General features: G+C 44.5%; 2 protein-coding genes across 3 annotated transcripts; both read left to right on the forward strand.

Moving 5' to 3' along the window:
- The first annotated feature begins 1,010 nt into the window (after window positions 1-1,010).
- LOC307236436 (mpv17-like protein) lies at window positions 1,011-7,711 on the forward strand. Its single transcript, XM_080008858.1, has 4 exons — window positions 1,011-1,421; window positions 1,626-1,696; window positions 3,074-3,103; window positions 3,535-7,711. The coding sequence occupies exons 1-4, from the start codon at window positions 1,115-1,117 to the stop codon at window positions 3,748-3,750; spliced, it is 624 nt and encodes a 207-aa protein (XP_079864984.1). The 5' UTR covers window positions 1,011-1,114; the 3' UTR covers window positions 3,751-7,711.
- A 2,874-nt stretch (window positions 7,712-10,585) lies between these two features.
- On the forward strand, window positions 10,586-18,532 carry nde1 (nudE neurodevelopment protein 1). Of its 2 annotated transcripts, none has more exons than XM_080009705.1 (8): window positions 10,586-10,751; window positions 11,634-11,746; window positions 12,304-12,457; window positions 14,679-14,827; window positions 15,132-15,268; window positions 15,402-15,569; window positions 16,047-16,132; window positions 18,353-18,532. In XM_080009705.1, the coding sequence occupies exons 1-8, from the start codon at window positions 10,674-10,676 to the stop codon at window positions 18,500-18,502; spliced, it is 1,035 nt and encodes a 344-aa protein (XP_079865831.1). In that variant the 5' UTR covers window positions 10,586-10,673; the 3' UTR covers window positions 18,503-18,532. The 2 variants fall into 2 exon arrangements, with proteins under 2 accessions (XP_079865831.1, XP_079865832.1); XM_080009706.1 differs by having other exon boundaries at window positions 10,626-10,751; window positions 11,630-11,746.
- The last annotated feature ends 2,833 nt before the right edge of the window (window positions 18,533-21,365 follow it).

Below are 21,365 nucleotides of genomic sequence, written 5' to 3' on the forward strand. Positions count from 1 at the left end.
TCAGAGAGAGATAGAGAGAGAGAGAGAGAGAGAGAGAGACATAGACAGAGAGATAGACAGAGAGAGAGGCAGATAGTCAGAGACAGATAGACAGAGAGAGATAGACAGAGAGAGGCAGATAGTCAGAGAGAGATAGAGAGAGAGAGAGACATAGACAGAGAGATAGACAGAGAGAGAGGCAGATAGACAGAGAGAGATAGAGAGAGACAGAGACAGAAACAGAGAGAGATAGACAGAGAGAGAGGCAGATAGACAGAGAGAGAGAGATAGACAGAGAGAGAGGCAGAGAGAGCGAGATAGACAGAGAGGGAGATAGAGAGAGAGAGAGGCAGATAGACAGAGAGAGAGGCAGATAGACAGAGAGAGAGATAGACAGAGAGAGAGAGGCAGATAGACAGAGAGAGATAGACACAGAGAGAGAGAGAGAGAGGGGCAGATAGACAGAGAGAGAGACAGACAGAGAGAGAGAGAGACAGATAGACAGAGAGAGAGATAGACAGAGAGAGAGAGGCGTTGTGCGGCAGCAGACTTGGCACACGGCGGATGGTCTCCGGGCGCTGCGCTCGGGGCGCACGGGGCTCCATCCGGGTCACTGCAGATCAGTTGGAGCCGCAGGGGAATCCAACAGATTAGAGCTCGGAGCTGGATTTGTCTGGGCACCTGATTCACCCGGAGGGGAAGCGCCCGCTGAGGACAACCGGGCAGAACGAACGATGTAGTTACGCTCACCGTCATCAACGGCTTTCAGTTCCCTCTGGTTTCACCGTCCGTATAATGGTAGCGTGCGTTTGGGTTTTGGGGGAGGAGGGGTTGCACTCGGGCCCTCCGACTCCAGGAGCCATGACCTTTTGAACACCCCGTCGGGGGCTCAGACGTTCGCAGATGTTCGCGGAATTGAGACGTAGACGTGTCCGGCGTCCGTCCATCACGCGGAGTGACTGATCCCCGCCTCGAGTGACACGGTTGGAATGCTGGCGAGGTAACGAGGCCCCGCCGAGGTCGTCGGGAAAGTCCTTACAGCCCCCCCCCCCTCCCCGTCCCGCGGGCAGCGAGGTGACGGTGCAACCCGCGGCTTCCATTCGCGACCGAATGAGCCGGCGGAGCTGATGCCAAGATGAGAAGGGCTGTTCTGAGAGAGGCGGCCAAGAGGTTCCCCTGGCTGGCCAACGTCACCCTGTACGGCTGCCTGTTCGCCGGCGGCGACCTGGTCCACCAGCTCATGGCGCAGAAGGAGCGCCTGGACTGGAAACACACGCGGAACGTGGCCATCGTGGCCATCAGTTTCCACGGGAACTTTAACTACTTCTGGCTCCGGGCTCTGGAGCACCGGTTCCCCGGGAAGACGGCGGGTATGGTTTTCAGGAAGCTCCTCCTGGACCAAAGCGTTGCGTCGCCCCTGGCCACGAGTGTCTTCTACACGGGTAAGAATACAAGCAACGCAGACGTTGCGCCCAGGACTCGTTTATTGTTCACGACTCTCCCTTCCACGAACTACAAGGAAACCATGTGCACTTGTTTTAGACAGACAAGGTGTTGGACACAGGGTGTGATTCGCCGTACCGCGCGTAAAAGGCGCACGAGGTTAATCGAGTGCGTAAAGCTTCCCTCTCTCCCCCCTGGTGCAGGCGTGAGCTTCCTGGAGGGGAAGGACGACATTTTGGAAGACTGGAGGGAGAAGTTCTTCAACACCTGGAAGGTAAGGCCGAAGCAGGAAGCGAAAGGAAAGTCACCTTCCCCAGCACAGTGCAGCTCACCCCCGATTAACCCAGATTGAGACACCGCTTTTGCGCACTGGGCACGTTGCCCGGCTAAGGCAATTCAATCACGACTGCCGCTCGAGGGTGACATGAATATATTTATATATATATATAAACGGTGCTTCCGTGCACGCGTGGCACTAGGAGCCCGTCGGGAATCGCGTCATCACTCTTGGAGTATTAGGACCAAGCAAACGGGCCTCTGTAGGGTTGCGGGTGCAGGGTAAATATAGCCCTCCTCCCGTTCTTAACATTAGGTTGTAGGAACCTCGACCCGAATGGTGGTGACCCTTCACAGATCAAGGTCTGCATGGTCCAGGTCTGCCAGTTCACTGTGCTCAAATATATATAAATATATATACATTCAAGTAAAAGCATTGTTGCTTTAAAATAAATATTAAAGTGATAATCCATGAGATTATTTTGTAAAGCAAAATACCATCATATTTGATGCTTTGATATTTGTTTGCGTTATATACAGTATGTGTCCTTTGTTGGTGGCGGGGTCCACCTTTCCCAGCAAGAATGCTAAGACCGGGAGAAGTGAAAGGTAGCCGCAGCGAATTTGAAAAAGCAGCATAGCTAGATGTGGCCAGTAATCTCTTTATGGATGAACATTCACCAAAAACATCAAAGAATATCCCCACCACCTCAAGTGAGCAAGGAGAAAAATAAAAAAATCAAATCCATCAGATGAAGGCAAATTTCCGAGAAAAGAAGGTGACCTTGTTTGAACGAAGACCTCGGATGTTGGAAAAAAACAAAAACCCAAGACATTGCATTTTGAAATGGAATTCCGGGACTAGGAGTGTAATCCACCCAATGCAGGCGATCATGGATTGTGACTTAACTCAAGTAATGGAAGAAATGATTATGGTATGCTATCTGACCCAGCAGCTGACCTTCAAGTACTTAGAGTTAAAGCACTGAGCGTTCACTTACTCACTTACTCAGAGTCAAAGAACGTGTTTTCAATGTACAGAGGGTGTTTTTTTAGCCCACATTGTGTAAAACGCAGTGTCGGTCACACTACACACACAAGAAATAGTGTCTTCCAGATCGGTGGTGTGGAGCTTGAAGGGACCTTTTCCAGGTTTAAAGCCTGAAAATGTGAAACCAAAATATGATTGGGGGAGAGAATGTGAAATAAAATATCCAAAATTCCTTTACAAAAAAAATAATATTTTCAACAGAATACTTAAGTACCTGCACAGTAGTTAACAGAGTATATGTCACTACCCGCCTCCGTCTACTCGTATTTGTGCTATTGTTGTTTCTGACGCCATGCCACTAACTGGGACACGTTTGTCTTTCAGACTGGACTCATGTACTGGCCTTTCATGCAGGTAATGAATGAATAATGGGTGGAGTTCAAAATGATTCATGTTCTTAATATAGATGCACAGAACAGGCCCAGACTGGAATGTTACACAGTCACACAACGCAAAGGGCAGAATCTGTGCGTGTGTGCGTGCGCGTGTGTGTGTATGTGTGTGTGTGTGTGTGTGTGTGTGTGTGTGTGTGCATGTTTACAGTATGTGTGTTATGTGGGCGGGGCTAGGAGGTTAGTTGTGGTTGAGAGTAGTAGATGTCACAGAGATTATATTTCCTACTCCTGGTTCCGACTGTGCTTTAGCCTGACCGGTTGCTTAGTGAAATCCTCCCAGCTTAATATTGCATGATGTGAGACAAGTTGCTGTCTCTCTCTCTCTCTCTCTCTCTCTCTCTCTCTCTCCCTCTCTTCCCCTTTCCCACCATCTCTTCTCCACCCGTCCAGTTCCTGAACTTCGTCCTGATGCCGCTGTACCTGCGCACCGCCTTCATGGGCTGCTGTGCCTTCCTGTGGGCGAGCTTCCTGTGCTTCTCGCGGCAGGACGGCGACGGCACGGCGGGCGTGGCGCTGGCCTTCCTCATGGACCCGCGCCGGACGCTGGAGGCGGTGCGCGAGGCCCGGCTGGCGCGCCGCAGGGAGAGGTCGCAGCGGGAGAACTGAGGGCGCCGGACGGACGCCCAAACATCACCGCGGCCGCCGAACCCCGACGGCGGCAGTAACTACAACCATGGCAAACACCTGTTCACTGCACACTATGTATGTCTATGTGCAGAAACACACAGACACACACGCATACGCGCACACACACACACACACACACACACACACACACACACACACACACACACACACACACACACACACACACACACACACACACACACACACACAGACACATTTTGTTCGGACTACAGAGGGACTGAGGCCAGGTCAGATGCATTATGGGAAGGGCAGACTATGGAGATTTAGGGACCACAGCAGACCAAAACCAAATCTGTCTGTCTGTATTCTATAACTGGTGCTCTTTCCCGCCACAGGACCTCAATGCGACGCGCCGTGAGGTCCAAACAGGTTCCTTTAACAAAAATAGCGGTGTTCGGATTTAGCTCCGAGCAGCTCAGGCGACTGATACGAGGACTGTCGAGAATTGTCACGGACCTGACGTACATCAGCCTGATTCGTGAGGATTTCTGATGAGCGTCCTCGTTGAAGCATTACCCCTTGGGGAGCAATTCTATGACATTTTCTTGCAAGTTATCATGGAAAAGGTTATTTTTTTTCATACTATATTCAAAACTTTCGCACTTCTGTTTGAATGAGAATTTAAAACAGCTGCAAATGCAGCACAGAGGGACTCGGGGCGGCCTCCATGAGTCAAAGTGGGTCAATCAGGATTTTATTTTAACGGAATGTTTTTCTGTGTATGGTTGACAAAGACGTGATTAGATTAGATTAGATTAAACTAACTGTCATTGCACAGAGTACAAGTACTGAGGCAACGAAATGCATTTCTCTGCATTTTGGACGGGCGTCTTGCAACTTGTGATGTGATGTGGCGCTCTCTGGTGGTCAGTGAGACAGCTACTGTGCAGCCGCCGAGAAATGAGATAGAGACTCAATACTTTAGTGCCTTCTGCTGGTGACAAGACTGCCCAGTGTCAGTATTTGTGTGTGTGTGTGTGTGTGTGTGTGTGTGTGTGTGTGTGTGTGTGTGTGTGCGTGCGTGCGTGCGTGCGTGCGTGCGTGCGTGCGTGCGTGCGTGCGTGTGTGTGTGTGTTATTTTAGTCAGAGTTTCTGCATGTGTTCTGGGATGCGCTGATGTATCACGCCGATACTCGTCCAAAGCTTTGGGCTTGAAAAAGACAAAAAAGAAAAAGGACACTGTTGTCTGTAAACCTTGATGGACTGATCCAGGCCTAGACAAACCCCAATGTCTCTGTTAAACCATTCTGATCATATTCAAAGTGAAACAGTTGGCAGGTTGTAGTTTTTTTTGTCTTTGCTTTTTGGGTTTTTTTTTTTTTTAAGCCATATAGAAGGCGTTTTGGAAAAGTTTCCCCGTTTCAGGTTCTATTCTCTGGAAGAAAAGATTCAAGATTCGAGAGTTCCAAGAGGTTTATTTGTCATATACATATACATGCGTTCATACATATATGCAGTGAGTAATAAAATCTCTGGCGGCCCCTTCGCATCCGCGGGTAAAAAGTTTTTGTATCCACGAATGCATCGCGGTCGTAGGAGATCACTGCCGATGAGTTTTTACCGGACATAGTGATGTAAAACGGGAAAAAACAATACTAAAATGTGCGTAATCTACACCGAGCACCCGTGTAGGCAGCCGCAGGGTGAGTTAAAATAAGGTGGTTTTAATGGTTTATATTTTATTTTATCATCATAATTTTTAGAAGGACAGACTAACAGCTCGGGGAGGGGGCGGCACGTTCCTGCAATAGAGGAGGCTGCAGCCTCAGATCCACAGTCCTAGGACCGCATTTCTAGGACGCATGGACAAGCTGGACGACACCCTAACCCTAACCATCCCTAACCTTACACCTAAACCTACTTAACCATCTCTAAGTTTATACCTAAATAACCTTATACCTAAACTTTACCATATCTAACCTTATACCTAAACTTTACCATCTCTAACCTTATACCTAAACTTTACCATCTCTAACCGTATACCTAAACGAAACCATCTCTAACATTAGACCTAAAACTATAAGTCACTGACAGAAAGTAGCATTTGGGTGGAATAAACCTTTAAAACCATACTTTGCTAGGTGGCACTCGCGAAAAAACAGGGTTCTAGGACTGCGGCCCTGAGACTGCGGCCTCCTCCACTGCAGGTACATGCTGATGCCGGGTGGGTGTCAGCAAGACAAGGAAACTCTTATGTAGCCAAGGTCAGAGGTCAAATGGCGTCACAGGGAGAAGCTCATAATGACCCTCAGCTCGTCAGAATGCTCCATTATGAGGAGGCGTTATTGCGGAGTCATGAGGCATCACGCCTGGAGATCGTACTCCCAAGCCCTCCACTCGGCGTCCCCAGCTGACAGTGAGTGGTATCGGAGGAAGACAGCAGCCGCATTCATAATTATGGGATAGAATGTTGCGTTGGATAAACGGAAGCGTTTTGGAAAAGGATTTTGCAAAACAATTGCTTACTGAAACGTATTTAAGGGCGGGGCAGTACGTGTCACAGAACTTTAGATGCTTACATTGAAATGCCGGATCAGACCTTGGTAGGATGCCGTCAGTGCATCCCGGCCTGTGCAGAAACTCTGATGGTACAGCATCATAATCCTGTCCTCCTGTCCTACTTGAAACGTCTCTCTAAGATCAAACCAACTAGGCTGCCATTGACCCAGATACCTTATCGTTTTCAATATCACACCTCACACTTTACTCCGGCTACCTTCCTGTGAAAGTTACCTTTAGATTGAATATTCAAATAGCGCTTCCTCTACACACACACACACACATTTAATTTACACATACCACGCCTGGTAAAAAGGGATTTTGGTAGGAGGAAGTAAAAATACGTCCACATGGATACTCTCATTTTACCCTCAAGGGCAAAGGGCACAATATTGACTTTGTGCTCACACAAAAAGGTTGACATACAAGCCTATGGAAAGGTTGATTCTATTCCAATTGGTTATATCAAATCAACACGTTCCGTCTGATAAATGAAAAGCATGAGTCTGCCTCAATAACGAGGATTCCACATGTGTAGGTTGCAATTTTAGGCGATATGGCCACATAGGACTGTCTCAGGGCGACCATCATTCAAATTTGAGTTTCAAATTTTGAATGCATTGACCAGCTCATATTGATGTTTTTTGTGTTTTTTTGGGGGGGTTTTTTTGTGTGTTTTTATTTTGGTTTCATTGTTGAAGAACAAAAGGGGAGTTTTCAATGTGAACTTTCAAACATGCAAACTGACTGTAATTACAACCAACCACCTCTCTATAACGTTATTTAACTTATTTATTTCATTTAATTTATTTTTATCTGGCTGTCTTTTGGTCGACAGGTGACTCTGGGTTTCTCCGCTAAGGATGCATTTAAATAAAAAATAACAATAAAATAAAGGTACACACATATTGAATGATAACTTTAATAACTATAATATGATACTGATGTGAAGTGACTGCTGTAGTCATGATTACTGTAGTGCTAAGAATGATCAACACCAAATAATCTACATAATCAATAATCTCAGGCACAGTACACTTCAATATCTTCATTGATCACGCCATTTAACACATGGATTCATCGCTTAGGGAGAGTGCAAACATTTATTTGAATGTGTATCTTAAGGATGCAGGACTGCGGCCTCTGACCGTACGGTTTGAACAATCAGGACGGACGTGTGCGTCCAGCCGCAGTCAAGTGCATGCACATGAAATCTCAACTGCTGTGGATGTATCATCACCTCACCGTAGGACTGGGTGCTCTGTATTCATCCATTCACTATATATCTTTGTGATGAGGATGAGTGTGTGTGTGTGTGTGTCTGTGTGTGTGTGTGTCTGTGTACGTGGGTGTGTACATGTGAAGTTGTGTTAATGGTGTTTACGTCAAGCTTCTTGTGGACTTTCGAAATAAAATGATAATGGATCAATGAGGGGGAGTGTCCTACATCATTTTAAGGTAGAATTTACGAGAATTAATGAGAACTCATTCAACAGATCGGGGTATAAAGGTTTATGCGTTCCCTGTATCCCAAACTATCTATCTATCTATCTATCTATCTGTCTGTCTGTCTGTCTGTCTGTCTGTGTCTATATCTCTGTCTGTCCGTCAGTCTGTCCATATATCTATCTATCCATCTGTCTGTCTGTCTGTTCATCTATCTGTCTGGCTGTCCGTCTGTCTGTCCGTCTATCTCTATCTATCTATCTATCTATCTATCTATCTATCTATCTATCTATCTATCTATCTATCTATCTATCTATCTATCTATCTGTCTATCTGTCTGTCTGTCTATCTGTCTATCTACACATATACACTATGTTCTAGCAGACACACAGACCCAAAGTCTGGTCATCACATGCATTTTTCTTTTCATACACAGGCTCTGGTTGTTCAGTGGATCTTTGATGATCATGAAACATAAAAACAGTTTCAGAGACTTTCTCACACCAACTGAACACATGACAGACATTACTGGTCATTATGTAACTCATGGTTATGACTCATGGCTGCTCTTCCTCTTGTGTATTATGTTGGGGAACGGGTATACTTAAACCCTGGAAGTCAGGAGGGAATACTACAAGGAACTTATCTAAACATTATACATATATACACAACACATAGATAAATAGACAGACAGACACACATACAGCTGGATAGATAGATAGATAGATAGATAGATAGATAGATAGATAGATAGATAGATAGATAGATAGATAGATGATAGATAGATTACATTGTCAAAGCAGCTTACATTTTAAATAGGCAATGACATTAATAAGGCAGAAAAATAAAACGTAGAAAAAAGAAAAGGAAATACACAATAAAACTCAATATAAAATCACCCAAGTAACCGCTACAATAAATGTAACACTAAACCAAAAAATCATTAAATTCACTGAAGATAATGAATGAACAATAGACATTTGGTAATGTACGCTAGACCTATTGATAAGCATTTCATATAAACCTATAAAGTGACGAAAGAATATAAAATAAACGTTAAATTCAAAAAGTGAACAAGAGAAGAACTGACCATGTACAGCAAGCTAGAAGTCAACTCGAAGGCTGGACGGTGGGGAAAGTCAATAGCAACAGAAATAAAATTAAACATTGCAGTCAATTGGGAAAAATAAGCCAAAAATAAGCATAGAGTTGGTAATCATATAGTTAACAGTCCTGCATTTGACTGGATGTGATTATAACAAAGGTATTTTACAATGATTTATCGTCCTGCAGTTGGTTCATGTTAATCCTCAGCAAACTGGCCCCAAGGTCATGGGGGTCAAAAGAAGTGTGGTAATCTGGTTATAGTACAGACAAGAGGGGGTAGGCTGGACCGTCTGTGTGTGTATTTGTGCAGATATGTCTGTGTCCATGTGAGTATTTACGTTTTAACGCATGTGTATGTGTGTTTGTGCATGTGCTCCGGAGCTTGAGTGTGTGTGCGTTTTTGTGCGGTTTTGTACACGTGCATATGTTTATATATCTGTGTGTATGCAGCAGCTTTATGCCAGTGATGTTGCGTGAGGCTTAACTGGGATCAGATCAGTTCAGATCATCTCTCTGAAAGGGACACTCTGACCGTGCACAACCTTTGACCCCACCAGGGGGAAGTGAACTCCTACGTACAGTCACCGTTGTTCTCGGCTGGGTTGGCCACTGCCCCTGGTGCTGCTCTCCCTCATGAAAACTGGATGAATTACAACTTTTGCTTCAAGCTGAGAACCGTGTTTACCATTCTGGAATGTGAGGGCTGGCACGACAGTAACGTCACTTAAAAATCTTAAATACACTAACTGTTAGGGTGTATCCTCTGTCTGGAAACAAGGATTTATAAAGTTTTTAAAATGTTTAATTATTGTATTTCACTACTGCTGTAAACAATGCTTTTGTATGAATTAGTTAATTTAAAAAAATGGGACAAAAACGGAAAACAATAGGTTAAAGAGTCTATTTTAGGTCTATGCTTTATTTTAATTTCTGGCTGTTTATTGTAATTTTTAAATAATTGATTTTTTTTTAAATACAAATTTTTATTTAAAATAATTGTTTCTTCATTGAGCTGTTCTATTCTTATTTTTTTATTTTGTATGCTGTAACGCTTCAATGTCATGGTATTAATAAAGAACTATTTTATCTTATCTTATCTTATTTTATCTTATTTTATCTAATGTTATTTTATCTTATCATATCAAGATTCAAGAGGTTTATTCAAGAGGTTTATTCATCACATACATATACATACTTTCATACATATATGCAGTGAAATGTAATGTAAATGTAATAATATATCTTATTTTATATTATCTTATCTTATCTTATCTTATCTTATCTTATCTTATCTGATCTTATCTTATCTTATCTTATTTTATCTTATCTTATCTTATCTTGTCTTATTTTTCTTATCTTCTCTTATATTTTTCTTATGCCCTTATGTTCATCCAGGGATTACATAAAAAATACATAATAATCAACCAATTAATTTGAGCTACTTTTTCACTCCCTAAACATGGGGCCCGCGTTTTCAGTGGATCAATAAATGTTTTATTGACACCGAAACAAATGTATTTTGTCATAGAAATGTTGTCGCGTCCTTTATTTGGACGGACACTCTGATTGGACAACCACCCGGATTCCCACAGCGCCGTGGTTTGATTGACGGATGAGACCGGCCAATAGAGAGGGGAGGCGTGGGCTCCGGCTAACTTGTGATTGGTGGACCGGTGTGTACGACGCGAACGTCAACCCGCATTGTTCCGCGCGTGTCCAGACGACTTCGTGTCTCCGCGAACTTCGAGCGAGTCCTCTCGGTTTTTTTGTTTTGTTTTTGTTTTGGTTTTTCTATCGCAATGTCGTCGCTCTAGAAAGTTGTACCATGGATGTCCACATTTAAAGACAAGTGTTTGCTGTACTCGCCCGGAAGGTTCCCCTGCACCCAGGCGAAAGCAGCCGGCTCGGTACGTGAACTTGTGGTTTTGTTGTTCCGATGGGATTTAAATGCCCGACTCGTCCCAACGTTCCACGTTCTGACGCTCAGTACTTTTAGAGCACAACGTTGATTTGAGTCTCTTCCACTGTCAGAACACACTGTATATTCTTGTTATCACTTCACGCATATGTTCAGTATTAGTAGTATTTCAGAGTATACTGTACACACTGTGTATGGTTTATGTGGGTCAGGTACTGATGAAACAACAAAGCGCTTATTGATTCCACTTGTTTTGCTGTTTATTGTTTTGTGTATGTGGTCCTGACCTGACTCTTCCCCTCTTCATTTTAATGTTAATAATAATAATAATAATAATAATAATAATAATATAAAATACGCTTTAAAATGACTACAAGACTTTGTTTTCTCGAGTACGTACTTATACGGTTGTTGTCAGTTGACCATAAGTTAGCTGCTCCGCTGATTCATTAGTATTTTTGGACAAAGTTTACACCTGGAAAAATAAAAATAACAATCATAAAGAAAAAATGCAAACAACTCAAATGTATTTAATGAAAATTAAGACTACAATACATTTTCAAAATAATCCTCAACATGGTTTGTATTATATATTATAAGAACATTCATATTCTACTTAGAACTTAGAAATAAATACAGGAAACCTCTTAACACCATTCACAATACTTAAAAAAAAGATTATCAAAAGCTTGTACCGTATTGTTTGTGGCTTTTACGGTCTGCAGGACCATCGGCTTAAAAGGGCTGTTTTGCATACTCCGCGGATCTACTCTTGTGTTCATAAAGGTTAAAAAAGAAATCACTCAGCACAAGACACATATTTTGCACCAACGTCTGCTAGTTAACCTACAACTCGGTGTTGTTCAGGAAGGCGGTGCCGCCCTCAGTGAGCGGAGCGATGGGGGAGCCGGTGCGTCCAGAGTTTGGTTCTCTGGAAGAGGAGCTGGAGTTCTGGAAGGAGCAGGCGGCCAAGCACCTCCAGAGGTTTGTACGTTACAGACCACCTCTGCTTTTATTTTGGTCTTTCTATGGCAATTCCCTACTGCAATACATTTATTCCACAGTCACGGTCACACATCTTTAACAATAACTAAGTTTAGCTTTAAAACTTTAAGCATTTATTAAACTGTGACTAGGCAAAATGTGACATGATTATCCAAGCTGGCATGGCCACTCACTGTGAAATAAAACCATTCACCTGCATGGGTGCAGCCCATCTTTTCACCAAGAGCTGTAACATTGATTATGAATTATGACATTATCTCACCCTTTAAAATGCCTTCTCAAGTCCTTATCCGAAATGGGAAACTGTTCATGAGACTTAAACTTTGGGCATTATCAATGTCATAACCTCTAATTACAGTTTTCTATCAATTATTCAGACATATACAATAGGATTGAATCCTGCCGAAACACCCTGTTTCTCCAATACGTGCTTATCTGTTCGAGAAATGTGATATAGATACAAAGTGTGTGTGTGTGTGTGTGTGTGTGTGTGTGTGTGTGTGTGTGTGTGTGTGTGTGTGTGTGTGTGTGTGCAGGGCTGAGGAGGCGCAGGAGGAGCTGCAGGAGTTTCAGCAGATGAGCAGAGACTACGAGGTGGAACTGGAGACGGAGCTCAAACACTGTGAAGAGAGGAACCGTGAACTGCTCACCGCTAACAACCGCCTGCGAATGGAGCTGGAGAACTACAAGGTATAAGCTACATGTGAAGCAATACGTAAACAACAAAACAACCGCCTGTGCACAGGGCTAGAAATATATGAGATTAAAAACATCTCAACAACCACCTGCATGGAGCAAGTGAGCTAGAAAGTAAACTAAACAAACTCAATGAAGATAAAATTTGCACGTTATAATTTGCGTGGTTTAAAAAAACAAAACTGATTCTCTGAAAGCAGGGAGATATCTGGAAGGATGAAAGGTTTCATAGTCCTAGATTGAGGCTCCTGGGGGCCTGGCATTGTTTGTGATGTCCTTGACACTTCAGAACTGGATGTCTTTGCCACACAGGCAAGCTCTCCAAGCGATTCCAACCGCATGACGGCTCTCTCAGCATTCATTTGACATGGATTTTCATATTCTGTGGCTGACGTCAAGTGTGTGTGTGTGTGTGTGTGTGTGTGTGTGTGTGTGTGTGTGTGTGTGTGTGTGTGTGTGTGTGTGTGTGTGTGTGTGTGTGTGTGTGTGTGTGTGTGTGTGTGTGTGTGCTCACATACAGAGGATTGATTCAGTGTGGATGGAAGCAGCTGATGGGTGAATCTGTGTTTGTCTAAAGGCGATGGCTGTACCAGCTGCAGAAGAACCCAAACCATCTCACTGTCCACTCTCCTGCTGTTATTTGCTAAAGGTCTTTTGAGATGTCATCTAGTTAGTATCACAGGATAAGTTTTAGGCCTTGGTTGCCTCCCCTGAGCCCCGGATTTACGCTTTCACGTTCTTGCAATCTGTACAAACATGACCTAATTCAATAAGGCTGGGCGAACGGGAATGCCGAAAGGTTCAGCTTACAGCGGCAGGTAGGAGGTGTAGATGGCGTGGATATGTCACTAGTGGAGGAAGCCGTCCCTCTTCCTCTTTTGATATACCTGCAGTCTTTTTGAGACTGGTTTTTAGAGGAGTTGCTGAAGCTTGCTAAATGTGTGAGCTTCGGTAAATCCAACAGAATGCAGCCACCCAATGCATCTCCTCCCCTTATTTGCATGGATATTCCGAGCATTGGGGAACTACCTTGTTGAGATGGGTTCGTGAAATGAGACGCATCACACCTTTTGAGGTGTAACATCTAATGAGGGGAAAATTTCAGTTTCGGTGTCATCATTTTATACACAGCCTTTTATTTATATTTTGCACTAGCACCACAAATGTTGAGAAGCCAATCAAAAGCTCATGCAACCAAAGGAATTTATCAGTGTTGTCCCCAATAAAGTGACGGGACCAGACAAAATAATTATAATGAACAATTTTGGTCGTCACATACCAATGCAGATCTGTACTGTCCGGTTTAGTTTGTTGAGAGCGTTCGTTTTGGCTCGGTTACATATGCAAGTCGTCCTTCCTTCCACTCTGGTTTCACTTAACGTAAACATAACTGAAATACATAGACTCCCCCCTGCTGCAAAAACAATTTGGAAGTCCTGGCTCTATCCATGCCAAGATGGCAGCAACGGTAAACCCAAACTTCAGGCTTGAAACGGTCTCTTCAGACATCAACGGGTGCCGTCACAAACAATAGGCCCTTTTTTTTTTTTTTTTTCCTACAGTCCGTGGCATGTGAAGGCGACTGAACTATACCCCAGATAACACCCGTTTGGTTTTACATCTCCCCCATGTGCCTGTGTGTACACGAGTTTGGAAGCTGCGGGTTTGACTTAACGGCGGGCGTCAGAAAGTACAACGGGCAATTTCTCAGGTGAAAAGTTGGCCGCTTCCTAAAGTGTCGGTGTGGGATTCACTTTGAATACAAACAGCAAACAACAAGTTGAGCGGAAACACGAGTGTGAAACGGTTTATGGCGTGAAGCGTCCAGAAGCTGTGCGTGTGTGTGTATGGGCGCTGAGGGCTCAGTTACAAACAGATGCCAGCTCTGTGGAATGCAGGGAACTCGTGGTATTCGGCCTGAGCGTGCTGACGCTTGAGATGTGATGCTGTTCTTTTCATCCCGAGACGTCGGCCTGTCGTGCCGTAACATTGTCCTCGCCTCGCCCATCACCCGGGCCTGATATTCCGAGTCAGGCGGTTCGGAAAGACTTCCTGACGCGTCTTGAACGTCGTTGGCCTTGTTTAATATGGGGGGAATTGTTGGTAATTTATTTTGCCCGGGAGTTCTTCAGATTGGTTTCCTAGTTTGTGGCTGTAACAACACAAGTCTGCCCTCCGGTCGTCACGCTCTCCGTCTCTTCTTCCTCCTTCGCAGGACAAATACGAGACGCAGCACTCGGAGTCCTACCTTCAGATCTCCAACCTGGAAGGGGAGCTGGCTCAGACCTCTGCCATCACAGGGCGGCTGCACAAGTACATCAGAGAGCTGGAGCAGGCCAACGACGACCTGGAGAGGGCCAAGAGGTCAGAGGTCATGTAGACAGACACACACACAGGGATGTAATGATTGTGAGAGGGGACCAGTTCCGAGTCAAATGGAGTAAATTGAGTGTATCGGACAATATCCCAAAAGTATCCAATATCAAGAGCCATATCAAATAGATGTTATCTTAAAGATAAGATGAGGTAACACGTTCCCTACAGTGGCAGAAAGTTGACAAAACGACAGAATAATAGCTTAATTTTAATCATCATGTAACATTTGGAATACGTTAGAGTTCTGGTGGAGGGGGGAAGCCATGTTTCAAACGTGCTATCTTTCTTTCAGGGTGACGATCATGACCCTGGAGGACTTTGAGCAGAGGATGAATCAGGTGATTGAGAGGAACGCCTTCCTGGAGAGCGAGCTGGATGAGAAGGAGAGCCTTCTGGAGTCGGTCCAGAGGCTGAAGGACGAAGCCCGAGGTGGGAACCGTACGGTTAGTTCCCGTGTGGTCGCTTCTCTCTGCTACACCTGAGGTTTCCTAATATCTCTCTCTCTTTCTCTCTCTTTCTCTCTGTCTCTCTGTCTCTCTGTCTCTCTGTGTGTGTTTCCCAGATCTGAGACAGGAACTGGCTGTGAAGCAGAAACAGGAGAGGAAGCCGTCCCTCAGCTCCACCTCCACCAAAGACCTCCTACAGGAGAAGACCAGCTCCTCAATACCGGACCCCGTCTCCTCCTCAGAACCGCCCACCCCTGCCAAGTCCCCCATCCCCCCAAACAGAGGTGTGTGTGGTTACAAGCAAACTGCATTTCCTGCTTAATGAACCACACGGACGTTTCAAGGCTCAGGATTTGTCCAAAGTAATCTTCAGGTTTATTTATAACCCTACGTCTATTATAGGATGGCGGACCGGGATTATCATAAGATCCACTTCTTTTTTTAATTTAAAACTACTTTGAATTATGGATGCAAAGCCCATGCTTACTTTTAATTGTGGCCTCAATGCCCTTTGGGCGGGACAAAATTAGTTCCTCTGAACTACATCCACTTAAGGTTTATATCTTATTGTCATGGTACAGTAAAACAGGCAAACGTCTTGTTTTACGACGTATAAATTGTGTATGTGTCTGTGTCTGTGTCTGTGTCTGTGTGTGTGTGTGTGTGTGTGTGTGTGTGTGTGTGTGTGTGTGTGTGTGTGTGTGTGTGTGTGTGTGTGTGTGTGTGTGTGTGTGTGTGTGTGTGTGTGTGTGTCCGTCCAGGTGACAGCCAGCCTGGGAATCCTCTCACCAAGTCGGCTCGGATCTCTGCGCTAAACATCGTCGGGGAGCTGCTGAGGAAAGTCGGGGTAAGACCTCGTCTACACCCAGCCAACCGAGCAGCAGGCGCGCGCAGAAGGGGGGGGCGGAGGCTGCCCGAGCACCTGCGCCTGTGCCCTTTGATGCCCCATAGTGCCCTCTTCATCAGGCGCGTTTTTTTGTTGTTTTTGTTTTTTTGTTTTTTTGTTTTTTTTTGCTTTTTAAGCGTGAACGGGTATCGAGATAGCGGACTGCCCGGGCGAGATATGCATATCCGTGAGTGTCCTCGGCACGACTCTGATGCGCGCGCACGGCGCGGATCATGGCCGCCCCGACGGGCACCATTGCGGGCGCCCCTGATTTGCGCGCCGCTGTGCATAATGGGAATACCTCCTCACTCACCCTCTTACTGCTATTTGGGAAATAGGCGAAACAATTGTTAACCCAAAAAAATAAATAAATAATCTCCGGACCGCCGGACTAGGATATCGCCTTGGGAGAAGGAAAAAACGCTATTCGGGGACGGGCAAAAAAGTTGTCCACAAAGAAAAGATCTCCAGACCAGTTCTGCGGGACTCAGTTATCGCCCTGATGAGGAAAAAGGCGATTCGGGGAAAAGGCAAAATAATTTTTAACAAAGAGTAAATCAAGGTTTCTTTGATTCATCTCTTGTACTGCACTGTAACTTTTATAAATTTAATGTATTTAATTTTTTAACTTTATGCATTCTATATCCTTTTATAATGTGTTTCTTTTGCACTTTGTCTTAATGCTTTGGATGTTTTATGTAAAGCACTTTGAATTGCCTTGTTGTTGAAATGTGCAATATAAATAAACTTGCCTTGCCTTACCCCTCCACCCCCTCCCAGATTGCCCAAAGCAGCAAAATGCCTAGACCCGGAGCTGTGGTTTCACATGCTGTGCTTTTTTTTTTTTTTTTTTTCATATGAGGTAGAAAAACCATCCGCATAAAAAGCTGTGGCTTGAGAGAAGAATCCAACAAGGAGAACATTATCACATTTATCTGACTATCCATGACGTTGAAGAGCTCAGCGGAGGCTCCACCTGAATCTCTGGTGCTCATCCCAGCCACAACACCCCTGGTGGCTGCTATCTCGATACCTCCTCTCCTCTGCCTTCTGGAGGGTTTGCCATGTCGAAGGCTTTCCCAGAGGAGGAGAGGTACTTGGAGCTGGACTTTGTCGACAAGTTTCCATTGATGCCAGATTCACTCCCCCTAAATGGAAGTGTATGTTAAGGAGGAACAATGGCACAAATATAAAATATTATAATTATTTTTCTGCACGTGAACCCTTGTTGCAATTTGCTCTCACTGGCCTTACACAAAAGTCATGGAAGGTGTGGCGAAGTTAAAACTAATATAACAGAAAATATATTTATATGTGATATATGAGTGCATCAATTCTTAAAAAAAAAAAACCCAAAAAAAACCTCCTGTCCATATAAACAGCGAGACCAAAAAGTTCAAAGTTTTATCGGGCAAATGCACATTAACAATACAACAATCAGCAGTAGTTTCTGGCATTAAAGTGCTTTCTCTATGTTTGACTACCGAGCTTTAACAATTTATTATAAAATCTGAATTTCATCTGATCGCACACTTATCGTGAAAATCGATAGATTCCACGATCATGTTTCCATCCAATTGAATAAGATCCATTTCTTTTTATTTATTTATTTATTTTTTAAATCGATTGGATTGAAGAAAGTGAACCGTCTACCCAAATACTTACGTTCCAATCTTCAATGCCAATAAATGTGCTTTCTCTCAGCAATGCCACCAGTGAAATAACAAGTTGGCGCATAATAAGGAAGGATTATGAAATGTCAACATGAGTAGGTGCCAGTGCCTTTAATCCAGCCACCAATAAAGCCTTGGTGCTCCCTGTCATGTGGTGCCGGCCGGGGGCTGGCTGCTGGCTGTTGGGGAACAGAGGCCGGGATTGTTGTGTGCAAGTTGTTCAGTTTTCCCCACTTTTAAATATTCGCAAATTAAACGTATTAAATGTCCCCATCACGGTTCGCTGGGCGACATTGTGATGTGCGACTAGAACATCGCCTGGGATTTGGGTTATGCGTCTTACGATGAGGAAGGGGTTAACGTTTGTGAGGCAGGTAGTGCGCTGAAGGCGTCCGCTCCTGCTTTTGGAATGTGTACAGGGAATGCAACCATCTTAAGATCTACATCGTTCCGCTATCCCCCCCTTCCCCACCCCTCTCTCTCTCCCTCCCTTCCTTTCTCATTACAGAACTTGGAGTCAAAGTTAGCTTCGTGTCGGGACTACGTCAACGAGCAGAAGGCCGGCCGAAGTGTCCTCGTCGGGCCACCGGGGGCAAAGGTGGGTCATGGCAGCGCTTCAGAAAGTTCCTCCACCAACGGCCTCTACAGCAAGGGATAAGGAGTTTTCACACACAGACAGACAGACAGACACCCAACCCAGTACACTTGGAGTAGTGATAAAAATCTTAAAATGCCTTAAAGCGCCCATAAAATGAAGAAAAGCTTCCACAGTCATGACTGGATTTGTTTCTCGAAATACCAAACAAATAGTCAGCAGATGGAGCCGGAGCGAGACAAAACAAAGGTGGATAGTGGTGTCTTTATTCAGGAGTTCGCGGGGTTGGAGTTATTTTCAAACCCTTGTGGTCGGCGGTACGATGTGTGAAGGTCGACCCTCGCATCAGAGACTGTCAAAAACAACTCTGCGTTTGTTTTACGGCGACCGAAATGGGGACGCGTTGCATTTCGAGCAATAATCTCTAAAAAAGAACCCATTTGCAATGGCGTGCAGAGGGGAAGACCAGCCTGAGCTCCACATCCTGAGGGTCTCAGCTCAGGATGGGAATTGACAGGAACCATGAAGGAATGTGATATTATGAGTGTTGTGTGTTTTTTGGGGATCTGTTATGTTATATCATTTCATCGGAACATTACGATTTCGCCAAAAAAAAAAATGGACAGATTTTTAAATGCTTAACTATACATTGAAGGCCTTTCTTTGCTCTTCTTTACCTTGTGCATGGTGACATCTAAAGCTCTGCGGCATTTTATGAAGATGCTGCAATGCAAATACTTTTTTTGGAATTATGATGATGGTGGTGGGGGCGGGGTGGGGGAACAAAAACTGCCAACACGTGAAATCCTGGTGCTTGGATTTCTTTATTTTGATCTCCTAGTGCGAACCGTCCCACCCTCCCAGCCTCTAACAAACGATCCCAAGTCTGCGATATGCGACAGGATCGTATCGTAACGATGAAGATGATCAGAGCTCCTGGTCCAGCCCGACTGCGAGAGATGGACATGGAGTTTTTTTTTTTTGTTGTTTTTTTTTCTTTAAGGATCTTTCTCACTTGCACTTAAAATATTTATCTGCCTTCTTCTGCAACCAGAACACACACACATACACACACACGCACGCACACAGGAGTCATGAGAACTGAACGCTGGAATCGAAATCAGCGCCGAGGGAGCTGGATTTGGAAAAACTTTGATTTGGAAACCCTCCTGGTATGAAGATATATATGATATGTAAGGAGAATTAACGGTGGGAGGAGTTGGTGTTGCTGGTCTTCTGAAAAAAACCCCCCAAAAAAAAACAGTCCTGGACCAGGACCAGGACCGGTTTGAATCCTGGCAAATTACTTTACTTGAATAGTTGTGTGCGAGGCATTTTAAAGCCTCCAGATTGTACTGACTGTCATGAGGCTGTTATGAAATATCACATTTACCACAATGCCCGATATGCTTCTATGCAAAGCGTTTTTCAGTCTGTGAATATGACGTTGTATGTTCTCACAAAGTTTTATAAAGAGTTTGGACGTTTTATGACGCCATAATGAAAATCTTAATGCTACTGTGTATGATATAATGTGCTTATAACAGAACGATAAGGCCTTATTTGTGTGTATATGAGCACATTCGACTGAATCCTGTTCCGGAAGGTAAAGCAAAAAGGAAAAAGAAAGCGCCGTGATATAGCAAAGTCAATCCAAAGCCACCTTGACGTGACCAGGATGAGACCTGGTCTGGAGGCCCCGGAAAGGATCCAGAAAGCACTGGAAACCTTCACCATCAAACACGGTTGGCTTCACCAACGCAAGTTTACCGTCGACAAAAACGGGACTTTTCAAGCAAAAAAAAAAAAAAAAAAAAAAAAAAGACTCTTTTCGGGACGCGACGTTGAACAAAGACACAGTGTCGGGAGTTTGGCTGGAGGCGGTGTGTGCAAGCCCCCCGAAACCTTTTTCAGCCGCTCGCTGTCGGTACAAATATCACACGGCGTGCGGCGTCACGGCCGGCTCTGCCACGCCCGCGGTCTGAAGTGAGCCTGGGATTCGGGAAGGCGGAAAATAATGAGTTGTCAAGGAGCTTCCTCCGTACTTAACCCAGCCATCACAAAAAAAATAACGGGGGGGAAAAAGCAAATGACAATAGAGAGTTTTAAGCTGGGTTTGTAGCTCCTGTTCAGTTTGTAACACCGTAATGTTTTTGTTCCGGTGAAGGGGGACGCGTGAGGAACCAATGATGTTTTGCTGTTGGGGAAAAGTTTGCGTTGAGGATGTAGACGGCGAGCCGCCGTTTGACGGCCCCGCCCCCTCGATAGGCTTTCCATTCAGTCCTTCATGTTGACGTCACCGTTTAAACATTCTGTCTAAAAAATGTCACCCTCTGCCTGATCAGCGGTGAATGTATGGAACCCGCCAGCTCCGGGCGCGGTCGGGAGGGTTCTACAGCGAAGGCTTCTAGTGTTGTACGTGGAACACCAAAAACCAAACAATGTTTATTGATCGACTTAAACTTTTGTTTAGGATTTTTGGTTTCTTGCACAGACGGTAGCTCACTGGTTAAAGTAGACAGCCGTGCTCAGGGCTAGTAGAAACCTAAACTGGCACATTGGATAACTGTGGATTCTTTCAGGCCTCAGTGTGTCTAACTCCACTTGAGTTGGTTTCGACTCAATGAGCCTTTGTGTGTATTTTTGCCTTACGGTGGCTTCCGTCTGTTTCATTTGAAGGAAGTGACGGATTTCGCTTGTTTTTGTTGGTGTTTGTCTGACTTTTACACAACGTTTGTAAAGGGTTTTGTGAAATATCTCTGTAATAAATGGATCAAGCAATGTTTTTAACTGTTTTATTTTTCCTTTTATAGTTTGAACGTGTCTTCTTTTTCCTCGACCACCAGCAGGAGCACTAGTCCATGAAGGGCTGATCAAAACAAGAACACAAAGTGGGAATTGAACTTCAGTGTCTTCCTTCCCCGAC

Source organism: Zeus faber, assembly GCF_960531495.2.
Source record: "Zeus faber genome assembly, chromosome: 11".
In the NCBI taxonomy this organism is placed as follows: domain Eukaryota; kingdom Metazoa; phylum Chordata; class Actinopteri; order Zeiformes; family Zeidae; genus Zeus; species Zeus faber.